At 36.3% G+C, this 12,687-nt stretch overlaps 1 protein-coding gene across 5 annotated transcripts in view; it reads right to left on the bottom strand.

Moving 5' to 3' along the window:
• Positions 1-12,687, bottom strand: part of MINDY4 (MINDY lysine 48 deubiquitinase 4) — an 84,446-nt gene that overhangs the window by 34,887 nt on the left and 36,872 nt on the right. For 4 of the 5 annotated variants that reach the window (XM_072854823.1, XM_072854824.1, XM_072854827.1 and 1 more), the window contains exons 10-13: positions 12,456-12,557; positions 11,395-11,458; positions 9,937-10,002; positions 9,607-9,674 (exon numbers count right to left, since the gene is read on the bottom strand). In XM_072854823.1, coding sequence (XP_072710924.1) covers positions 9,607-9,674; positions 9,937-10,002; positions 11,395-11,458; positions 12,456-12,557 — 300 coding nt within the window. The remainder of the gene's footprint in view (positions 1-9,606; positions 9,675-9,936; positions 10,003-11,394; positions 11,459-12,455; positions 12,558-12,687) is intronic. The other variant, XM_072854825.1, reaches the window with a different exon arrangement.

Genomic DNA, 12,687 nt, shown 5'->3' with positions numbered 1-12,687 from the left:
AGATACCTGGTTTATTTTTTCCTTCATGTTGTGTAGCCATCACTTTTTCGGGTTCAGTTCTACCTCCCTCAAAATTAATTCAATTTCTATGCATGGATTCCAATTATCCATCCTGACTTTACACCATGTTGTTCTCCTTAGTGAAATGTAAGGAGAATATTAATTTAGATTTGGAGCATTCTTTACATTATTCCTAACATCAGCCACATCCACTCTACACAGAAACTTCACATCTTTTCCTGATATCTTTTCATTGATATGATAAGGAAATTGCTTGTTGTTTAATTTCCATGACTCAAGGTCTGGGTCTGACCTCGTCTGAATCACATTATTTCTGTATTTTCCAACACCAAGACTCAGACCACTAGTGCTAGAGCTATTTGTTGCTCACCACACTTTTTTCGTTCCTTTGCACTCTTTCTTTAGAGATCAGAAAATTCTCCAGAGAATGCGCTAATAAGCTTCACTCTCTTGAGGCATGTTCCTCAGCTTTATGATCCATCCTGATCTGTTCTAGAAGGAACTGGATGTGTCCGGGGAACAACCTGGATTTTTTCCCCTGTTGCCATAAGAAATCTTTCTGTTGCATATCCACACCAAATTTGCTGTCACCCAGTATACAGTCCACTTCTCTGTTCTGTGGACCCATGCTGGTGACAGGCTTCCTGAATTTTCTGAACAGGGAGACAGTGTCACATGTCTCTCTCCATTATTTCTGCAAATCTCAGTTTTTTTTTTTTTTTTTTTTTTGCATTGTTTTCCAATATACCAGTCCCTTACCTAGCAAGATGTCAAACAGAATCAGTATAACAACCTCTTTGTCTTCTTAATTCTTCCCTTTTTTGCCAAGTTTGGTTTCATTTTTTTGGTTTTCTTTACCACTAACCTTTGTTCCTTGTTCTTCAGTGCAGCAAACTTCTTCAAACCTAATACAGGTCTTCCTCTTCTTTGCCTTTGTGGTCATATTTCCACCTGGGTCACATTCCTTATATAGCAGGCTATACAGCTTCCTTATCTTCAGATCTTATTTGACAGATGCCTACATATTTGTGTTGTGTCAGACCCTACCCTCCTTTCCTGTATCTTATCTTCAAAATCCCATTCTACCATCATCTCTAGCTTTATTCTTTTGCCCTGGGTCCCCTTTTTCTCAAGTGTTACAAGGTGACATTTCATACATCAATACATTCCATTGCATATCCACTTCTGAAAGAATATAAATCTCATAGCTTCAAATCTTGGTGTTACATCCTCCTTTGAATATTGCTAAGGCTGTCTCACTTATTATCCCTGTCTTCTTGTCTTTCTTTGAAGGAAAAACATTAACTTCTTTCAAGCAAACTCCCTTCTTTATTGCCTCTTAGCACTGAAGCTGCAATATGTGCTTCATTAAGGTTCTACATTTATTAATATATTTATTAATGTAGCAAGCAATTCTTGCCCAGTGAACACTCCAGCTAGAAGGGCCTCTGTCTAATTCACACAACAGAGCCTCAAAGACAAGGAAGATCCTGAAGATTATGAATTGCATGCAACCTATCAAGCAGGAGGCACAGAAGTTCACTTACCCAAACAAAAAAGGACTCAGTTCTTCCCTACCAAGGACTGGATCCCACACAAACTCTCTTATTTGCTCTCCTCCCACTGTTCTTGGTAAATCTAATCTCACGCTTCCTCCATGTTGTAAAATCACAAATGGGTCTTGGAGAGGTCTGAGACTTTCAAATATGGATTTTTCAGTTAGGTCAAGCTGCTTGTTTTTTTGCACTGTAACGTAATTGACAGCTGTTTCCCTTTAAAAATAGCTGCTTCCCTATCTTTTACAAACACCAAAAGACTAAGCTGTAAAATACATGATGACATGTATTTATATTACATAACTGTAAACACTGAGTGAAAACTGCTCACACACGTAATTTCCCCTTGCTGTTGGTCTCCCAGGTGTTCTCAAGTGGAGGGGAACTATCTCTGAAAAAGTTTTCCCAGAAAACTGGCTCATAGAAAAATATATTTCCAACAAGAACTGACTATGCCCCATGTGACTGGATCTTTTATGTGAAGTTGTAATTGCTTTCACCATTGGACAAGCCAAATGGTCATTTCACAGAAAGCCTTTCTTCACCAGCCAAACAGCATGAGGAGAGTAGGTGCATTTTAGGGTAACTCTAAATTAGAGATTGGCTCTGAGACAGGAAAAGGTGTCAGTTAAGGAAAGTGGACTGAGGGTGGAGGACCCATTGTTCAACCCGCAATTCATGCGCCAACAGAGCATCACTTTCTTTTTTAATGTCCTACGTGACTGAAAGAGTTTAAAATGTCAGAATCAGGGTTATTTCACAGTAAATTATACAGAAAAGGATACAGTAAAAAATGCTTGATACAGATTACTACCATGATTATTATCTTCTTTTACACAACTCTCAATAAAAAGTTGTCTTATTAAGTAAAGATAGTCTTCCCAGAGCTTGGCTTTAAATATGGTTTAATTGCACTAATATTTTACAATTTTAATAAGGTTATTTAAGATTATTTAAGATTTTTTATCGTAATGAAGTGCATGGTTAATTAAAAGTGCTTATTCTGTCTCTGCAGCAATATGAAATAATCCAGATGAAAATGCACCAGCAAATCACATCCGAAAGGCAGGTAACATCATGGCTAGAAATGCCAAAGTTCAGTAGTCAATTTACAGTTTCTTCTCTGATTTGTGGCACCTCTTTCTGGCCACAGTAAAACAATGTGCTCACATGCTTATAGCACATGCCCAACAAATTATGTATATCTGGAAGCTCTTTAACGAATCAGTTCCCACAGTCTCCTGCTTCCCATTTGTCACATGTCCCTCCTATTCTATGAAAACTCTGTAGAGCAGGAATTGTGTGGATATGGGCAAACAACTCATCATGAGGCCAGGCAGAGTCTGACATGTAGTAACCGTACATACAAATGCTCTTACCCTGCAGCAAATATGAGGTAAACTTCTCCTGTGTGAACTAGGATGAACGCATCTGTTTGCCCTATAAGTTAGTGTATATATGGCCAGAGCTACTGGGGAATGAAGGGTGGCATGCTGAGGTGACTCTGGATGTGGCTTTACTCTTTCTGACTCTTTGGAAAGGAGAGCTCCTGATCTTTATTACAGCCCATAGGTATTACTGTACCATAAATATATAAGTACATCTCACAGTGAAATGCTGTTCTATGGAGATGAGTAAAGACAGAACTGTTACATTTTTTAAAAACTGATAAAAATACTTTGCCAATGGACCAAAGCAGAAAGATTCTTGGAATATGGCTCGCAACCAGAGAAATAATTACAGAAGTAAAACCAAGTTGACAAACAGATATATTTGACCATAGTACGGGGCATAATAATGATAACAATGCATAGTTTGTCCAACATCCTCAGAGCACTTAAAAATCAGATTCCACAGATGAGCAAGTTATTCATTCAGGAAGAGATCCTAGTTCTGCAAATGCTGAAGCTAGACACTCTGCTTAGCCAGAGAGGGATTGTAGCCACTGGTTCTTTAGCCTGGCTGATCAGGCTTTCCTCTCACATGAAGTTCAAACAAGTCAAAACTTCTCTCCCCTATAACATGGCAAGTGCAGCTCGGCTTCATTTATTATGGGAAGGATATTTTTTGAGATGGAATAGACATACTGGAGAGCTATTGACATGATTTGTTGCTTGTGTTTATTTCAAGGAAGGATGAGAATGAAAGATGAAGGAAATTTAACTTCCCTAGTTCAGAAAAATGGTACCACAGGAATGAAGAATAAATGCTCAAGGGCACAGAACAACATAGCTTTTAGTAAAAAAATTGTTAATTGATAGAAGATTTCAGAGAACTAGATAAATTACTAATAACTAAGGGCAGACTTACTTGGTGTGAGAAGTCCTAGACTGATAAGGGATCAAAATATGAATTAATCCATTTAATAAAAAGGCATTGGCTTTAAAAAAAAAAAAAAAAAGAAAGAAAAAAAACCCCAAACAACCAAAACTCCTAAACTCAGAAATGGAAACAGCACAAATAATTTTGAAACAGGGCTGTACACATTTCTGGAGCAGTAAAGACTACATAAGGAAAGTTATTAGAGTTGTGGGATCACAATAAGGAAAAAAGTGTTGACGCGTATTTTCCTAGGTTAATAAGTGGCTAACCTTAATGAAGTACACAGCCTCCTCCTGACTTGCAAAATCACTCTCCTTTTTTTTTCTCCACAGATAAAGCCATTGTTTTCTTTATTCTCACTCAAAAACTTCAGAGAAAAAAAATGAAAAGATACCCAAATGACTAATGATGACTGCAGAATTACATTTGTGATCTGCTATCAGTAAGTGATAAAGTATCCCAAAGTCGACAAAAGAGATTGCAAACACTGGTGTTTTGATTCTGTCAGCAAATTTGTGAGTAACACAATGAGTCTGTGTTTCAGATGAGGCTCTATTTATTTTCTCCACGTAGCTTGAAAATGGCAATACACTGCTTTTCCACAAAGGAATTTGACCTAAGGAATTTTCTTATTCAGTGTTCTTTGCTATAATAGGTTCTAGTTAGTAATGATGGTTTTATGCAATACTGTTATTGCACAAATTAAGAAAAATATGGCAATGAAAACAGACAGTGTGACTGGTTGGTAAGAAGCCGAAATTTAAAGAAGGCTTTTCAATGAATGGATAAGAATCAGCCACATCCCAATATAGAAATTGTTTTGCATGAGTAAGAACAGTGAGGAAGATGTCAAGTGTTAGAAGTGATGAGACAGCATCTAGTAGAGAAAGCCTGTGCTGCAGTTCCAGTACATGTTGTATCTTCAGCAAGACTGTGGGGTTTACTGAAACTGCCAACACTGGGTGAGTGTAAACCACTCCTGAGTATTCATAACTTTCCTACATGCAATGTGCCATTCTCAGATGCAATGGTGAGGCCCACATGGGGGCTTGCAGCCCACCTTTAAGCTCAGTCTCTCCCAGGTACACAGAAAATACCTTGTAGCTCTTAACAACATGAAGATTTTAGTACACAGTTTGCACATTCAGGAAGATTAGTCCCCTGAGCTAGTACAATACGCCCACTATTTTTTAATTTTTCACTGGCTGTAAGAAAAAAAGAGGTTACAATTGTTAGTGACTAGCATTCCTTCCTGTACCAGAAGCAACAACACGTTCTCAGCAACTTCCTCAGGAATTCTCACTCCTCTTTGGTCATTTGTTATCAGTTCTACCAGTGATGATCATTAGTGCATGGAGTATGATAAACTCATTACCAAAATCTACAAAGCAGTGCAAAACCCTGCATTTCCTGGCATGCGTTCCCATTAAATAAAAATACTTAGATTGTCAGTGATTTAGAACAACTGCCTGATAGACCTAGCTGAAATCTGGAATTTCCATTTACAAGAAAAATCAGTAACAATGTAAAAATTATGGAGCCAGACCAAAAGTCAGCCTATCCCAGCATCCAGTCAGCAGCAGCAGTAGCAAACATCAAGACACAACACAAAAATGGGGATGGAGATTACATCTAGACGGGTGGGTTTAAAGGTACTGAAGCATGTATGTTCCAGTAATTTGTCTAAATTTATTTGAACCTCTTCAGACGTCTGGCCTCCTCATCTCCCAGTACTGAAAATTACTTATGCTGTGGAAAAAAAGTACTGTGGTTTGTTTTAAAATCGAAGCCCGAGCATTTCCATGACAGCCCCCAAGTTTCTGGACTCTGAGAAATAATGTGTAATCACTCCTTATTCAACCTTATCATGGATGTCTAAATTTTTATCACATCCAAGTTAGTCCTCTTCAATGCTGAAGAGGAAAGATTTCATCTGCCCTCACGCAGAAGCTAGTCCAGCGAAACTTTGTTTTTGTCTTCCAGCATGTTCTAGTTCTAATGTGTCTGTACTAACCTGGGGACACAAGACTACATGAAAGATAAAGACATGAGAAGATCATATATTTATACAAAGACATTACCAAGTTTTTATTCTGTTCTCATTTCTTATCACCATAACTCCCAACACATTATTTCTTTTTTGTCTATCACAGAAAATTGAACTGGTATCTTCAGATAATTAAATTACAGTAGTGGTGCCAGAATTTCTCTCCTTTTTTATAACAGCCTATATAAAGCCCATCACTAGGTAAGTATAGTTGAGTGTTTTTTCATCATGTATAATGCTTTGTATTATTAACACTGAATTTCATTTCCCATTTTATTGTCCAGTCACCATAAGAAAGAATTCATTTCACTGCTTGATGTTTACTGTGTAAAGCCTCTATATGAGTAGGTCATTTAGATTTTCTTTTTATATAGGGGAGATAAGTAAGCATTTCAGGAGATGATTTATCTCATTCTAAGGGAGACATTCAAAATAAGTCAAACAAATTATGATCTTTTTCTCTTTTTTGAGCATAAAGGAAGCCTAGATGCAAACATTTCCATAGAAAGTAAATAAAGATAAGTAAGATAGGCCATTACCCTCAAAATAGCAAACATCTAAGAAATAGCAGTCTTAGCTAGTAGTTCTCCCTCCAAAATCAAAGAAAAAAGATAGGCAGTGCCCACAGCAATTCTCCTCAGCTTTCTTGACATTTATTTTCGGATGGGATGATTCTCTCTTAGAGAAGCTTCTCTCTTTTCACTGATTACAGAGGGACTGGGAGGACTGAGACTTGGTGTAATTTTTAGAAGGCTAAACTTAGATGAGATCATTCCATTGTTGGCACTATGAGATCCTTCTGAACTGCTAGAACTTAGTCACAGATTTAAGAAGGTGCTAACAGGTCTTGATCATTCTGAACCGCATCAACTATTGCAGCTATCATTCCCGAGTCATGTGGCATGGTCACAACTGCATGCCACCTTCCATCTGTACGGGCATGGGAAGCATCTGTCCACAGATGTGACTGTTCTGAGGAAGTCTGTAAGCTTTGTGGTCTCATTATCTTGCACTCCTCCTAGATCAGTTCTAGATGGGTTGAACTGCACAGGTCTTGGTACAATGGTACTTACCCTTCAGTTAATCAACCTCACCATTTAGTCCACATTCAGTGCTCTGCCTTTTAACTTGTATTTAATGCTTCTCCACCATATAAAATAAGGTATTACTATTTTATTCTAATTATATCCTGAAGTGAAAGCTTCAGTAAACACTGGAATTATTCAGGGAACAGAAAACATTGGGAAGAATATTTTTGATTGGAAGAAATATTTCAATATTCATTAATCAAAATGCAAGTCTTCTTCTCTTTGTTGAATCAAACGTAAATGCTTTGGTTTGGTTTCATTGGACATACCTCTTCATCTTACATAATGTTGTTTTATGATAGCCACGGTTCAAGACTATTCCATCCTTAGTCTTCAACTTGCTTACAAGAAATGCCAATTATTTATTGAAGAGATATTTACCAAGGGACCCCAGAGAGTCAGCATTGTGGGCACATGGTGAAGAACTGACCCAAACAGAAGCATTTCAACATGATTTGAGAAACTAAAATATGTTAACTAACTTCTCAACTAAAATTAAATGATCTACCTAGCTTTTTCAATAGAATATGCACAAAAAAATCAGGACAACTGAAACTTCCATGGAGTTTTCTTTCTTTTTTTTTTTTTTTAAAGCCCACTGATTTTCTGTTAAAAAACTGGGACAAAAAAAAAATCTCAGGGAGATCTATTACTGGATGAAAATTCCATTACCCAAAACAACTCCTATTTGTCTTCAACTATTCATCCAGAACTATGCCAGTTATGTAAATAATTACTTACAATGCTTGTAACACTCACTAAATGGTACATATTTCTTGATGATATGAGCAGTGAGTTATTTGTCTTGATATTTGTAATATCTAAGAGAAGTACTATGACATAGCCATTCAAATCTATTACTGAAAATTATATAAACGAAATTTAGTTTGCACTTCTAAAAAAATTTATGCAAAGATCTGAAACCACATTCCACTGTATTTAGTGACAGAGAAAAATTCCTATTTCTTATAAACAAAAGATAGGTACCAATGCAATGTATTACACAGTACCAAGCTAGAAGAGTAATGGTACTTTAAAATGAAGTTCTGTGAGAAAGTCATGAATCTTCCTCGAAATAGAGCTACATTTTATAAACAATTCTGACATTGTGGACCAGAACTTTAAAAATATTTAGATACCTAAAAATGCAAATAGGCACCATAAGGAATTTTCATGTTCACTTTAGACATTCAGCTCCCCCAAATACAAACACAGATGCTTGATTGGCCTTGTCATAATTCATCTGTTAAGAATTGAGAGGTCATGAGAAAAATAAGCTCCTTGCTTATATTATTGAATGTTTACCATTTTATAGCAAGTAAAGCAATGCAATCAATAGCAAGTAAAGCAATGCAATCAACAGCAATTAGGAACATTGCCGCTTTTGGTGATCCTACCAAATGCCAAATGTATTGTTACTTGCTCAAATACCTTTACTAATCTGGATCTCTCTGCTGTAACTAGTTCAGAAAAATGAGAATAAATGGCATATGCTATAAAATTATCACGTCATTTGTGTTAGAGTGCAAAAGTGGAGTTAAGCCAATGGCCTGTAGTGTTACTGTAAGCAAAAGAAAGGAAGAAATGACAAAATGACAACAGAATCAATAAAGCAATCTGTAAACGCTTGTAGGAATCTCAGTAGGTGAGCAACTGAATGCATATCACAAATTTGGACTAAGTTGCTATTTACTTTCAAGACAATGCAGAGATGTAAGAAATAAAAGCTTACACAAATCAAACCCGTGCTACTTTCAAGTGCAGCTGCTCTCTTCACGTCATTTGTTATTGCAAGTTGTCAGGGAACAGTTCTTTTCACTTGCAGATAACTCTAGGAGATTTTTACAAAGGTGTAATTTGACAAAATGAAGAAAGCTTTTATATTCTGACCCACTCTGATATTCACAGCACCACAGAAATATGTTTAATCTGTATAAAAGCACAATTAACTGCAACTGTGCTTGGGCAAGCCTCAATGAGTTTTTAAAAGAGGCTATAATGACTACCCCTTAGTTAGAGCTCAGCATATTTATTATACCAATAAACTGAGACCAGATTTGTCATACCTTACTTATAACCATCTAAAAATTAGCTGCCTAATCCATTTTATACTAGCCTTTCTCTATCATTATCATTGATGGAGAGATTGGGCATCACAAGCAAGTTATTCATCCCTACCTAAGACAGACACCTAAAGTATGTGAGATAAATAACCCTCTAAATATGTCTTGTTCTCAACCATCAAGACAGGGAGCATAGGCAACTACCTTAGACATGATGCCTAATGTTTAGATGGAGTCATTTATATCAGATATGGTGGACTGATCACTGCCACTTTAACAGCATATATACATATATATATATATATATATATATATACACAAGTGTGTGTGTATACAACAAAAAAAGCCAAGATTAGGTGAGTAAATCTGCATAACTTCCCTATATTTATCAGAGTAAACATTAAGACAGATTAAAAAGGCCAGAGAGTTAAGTACATCATGGTTGTTCCCTCACTTTGCACAGATTGTTTGCTTTGCAGTTTATGAAACAGGGATACAAAGGCACTCACAGATTGATAGATCTTGATAAGATGACAGACACAGTCAGAAGGATGCACCCACAGGGACCAATTTCAAACTGAAAAAGAAAAGGACTGTTTTTATTTTGTTTGTTGTGTATATTTTTTGCCCAATCCTAAAGACATGCAAATCAAACTGAAAGCAGAAAGAATTGTTCTAGTTTATGCTAAAACTGAATTTGTTGCTTTGTTTGTTAAAATGCAAGACATGTCCATATTGTGTTTGAAACAATGTTGAGAAGGCATCATATCAGACTGATAAACACAGAAAGACTGGCAGCTGAACTATAACAGGTTTAGTATCTTCTCTATACACAGTACCTGGTGAATATTCTGCTGAAGAAATACAATGAGATCTTCATATCTTGTTGCACTATGTAGTATTAGCTGGGAAGAAATGTAAGAAGACAAAAAAGTAACTGAAACAATAACAACTCATTTTTATAACCTGAAAGCTGAACTAAGTAGACAAAACTTTAAATCTGACTGGAAAGATTTGAACTAACAAAATGGAATAAAGATCTAATGAAATCTACCTCTTACTGTTGTTACTTGGTATAATATTGTATCACAGCACTTTGTATATTCTGATTTTTTAAATACTGCTTCTTGTTGTTTTTAAGTTTGTTGAACAGAGAGTTTGATTCAATTTTAAGCATTGTTTATGCAATGAAAATTCCTAGAACAAACATAGGAATACTGCAGCTTTAGAAGACATAGAATGGGCAAGTAGCTCAGGAGTTGGTACTTATGTGGTGAACCACCTATAGCAGGCATGAATCTGAGCACTTTTTATCATACTCAGAGAATACTCCCATGAATACTCCTATTTAACATGAAGTTCAGGAGAGTTCACAGATCCAGGCCCTTCCTTCAACGTACTTTGTCTATTTTTCCATCTTCAGATTTTGACAGAAATGACGGTCTTGCGGATACTGTATGAGGAAAGATCAAGCAGTGTGGACTATATTCTATTCCATCACATTTTCACTGTGTCTATGTCCACATGAGCTTTGATAAGCAGTACTTAGAGGCAGCATAATGGTGTTAGTTGCATTCTGAAATAGCCAACAGCTCAGAAATATGTTAACATATTAATTAAATAATCTATCTTGTCTCTTGGAAGAGCACATTATAGTCAAGGTTTCCCAATTTATACAGGTTTTGGCATTCACCCAATTTATACAGGTTTTCACTTCCAGTTGTTCCAAAACTGTGGTTCTGAAAAGTTGTTGACACATCCCTTCCTCCATTTAGGAGGCCAGTAATCTTTCCTTAAACCACTAAAGCCTGGCTTATGGCATCACTGTTTGCAAAACCATTTGAGAGCTTCAGATGGAAATAAAAGCATAACTGGAAAGTATTTTGCCATTTGGAGCTTCTGGAGGAAAAAAAAAGGCAAAGAATTCTGTGTAAGACAAGAAGAAAATACTGCCTTTTGATGCTCACAGACATGCTGGTCAACTTGAAAGGATCCATGTTCACTTTTACTGTCTATCAATAAAAAAAGTAGGCACAGTTTATAAGCTTGAAAGGTGGACAGAACAAAAAGGACTTCAGAGAGCCCAGTTGCTCACAGACACTGGGACAACTCAGAGCCAGACAGACTACAGGATTTTGTTATTTCCTATTGGTTTTTTGGATCACAACGAAGTAACTTGACATAAAAGATTTTAAAACACTAAGAGAGCAATGGAAATCAGATTCATTGTACTAAAATAAGAAAAGCTAGAAAGAGGATATATGGAGAATGTTACTCTGAGTTACACAGAGCCTTACAGTTTCTAAGATTCCATCTGCCTTGTATTTTCCTATGGGAGTGAACTGCTGTCTTCCTGATGGCCTAAAGAGGATATTCAGACAAAACCAAAGCTCATGTTAAAAGGAACAGAATGGCATTAAAGAGAAATCAGCAATTGTTATATGAACTGCATGATGAGACCAAGATTTTGTATTATTATTTTTAACCACTTTTTTAAAAAAGGACCTCTTGCACAGTAAGTTCATATTACATATTAAACAAACTTTTATCAATGAAGCATATGCTTTAGCTGTGCTGTGCTCTCTCAGTCTATTTAACATTAATTACAAGTTTCTCTATTCGGAAAGAGGATAAATATAGGTTTAAGATGTTAATGACAGTTTTTATTGGAAAAGAATATTAGAGCAGACATTAAAATAAGCAGAAGAACATATGTACAATATCATCACAGAAGAAGCATTTTATAGATGTAAAATACGCAAAATATCATTTGAAATGTCTTTGAATTTGCTGCTTCTATTTCAGGTTTGAAGAAGGACTTCTGTGCCCAAAAGCTTCTCTGTTATTTTTCAGCTATCTTAGCTGATCTAATAAAAGAAATTACCTATTCTCACAAAACCTGACTCACTTAAAAATATCGTGGAGGATCCAGTACAACCAAAGCTAGCAATCTAAAAGTTAGATGTCTTGTGTACAAGCAGCCTAATTGCATAGCATAAACTAAGTAACTAGTAGGCAGCTACAGCAAAAGGAAATTAATCCCAGCCATAATAGAATATCCTGCAACACAAAGTTGTTGGAGTAAAATGCTGCATCTGGAAAAATAACTCTTGGTAAAGATTTTGGAGGAATCCTAGCCTCAATGAAATCCACAAGATCTTTCACAGCATTTCAAAGAATTTGACTATTCTGTCCCAGCTACTGGGACAGCAGAAATGCCATTTTGCATTTCTCCCTAAGCCATTTTAGGCTGCATAAATACATCTTACAAAACTTTCATTTTGTAAACTATGTACATATATAATAGACACACGTATAGGAAAATTGTACAATAACTAAAACTGCTTCTCCTACTTACAGTGCCACAATTGCTTTTTCATTGCCTCCTGCACGCCACAATATGTCTGCAATAGCCATGGTGAGGCATTTGGTCCTATGAACTTCTGAAGGCTGAAGACAACTGCAGTCCGGGAAATGCAAGAAACAGACAAGTACCAAAATGTGTATTGGGAAGCTTACTCATTAGAGGGCAAACTGCCCCAATTACAGTATACACAGATTCATAGCAGGTTTGTAGCTAAAAGAACAAA

This window comes from Ciconia boyciana, chromosome 2 (genome assembly GCF_034638445.1).
Source record: "Ciconia boyciana chromosome 2, ASM3463844v1, whole genome shotgun sequence".
Classification (NCBI taxonomy): Eukaryota; Metazoa; Chordata; class Aves; order Ciconiiformes; family Ciconiidae; genus Ciconia; species Ciconia boyciana.
Note: the sequence above shows the minus strand (reverse complement) of the source record. Positions and strands in the feature narration are given on the sequence as shown.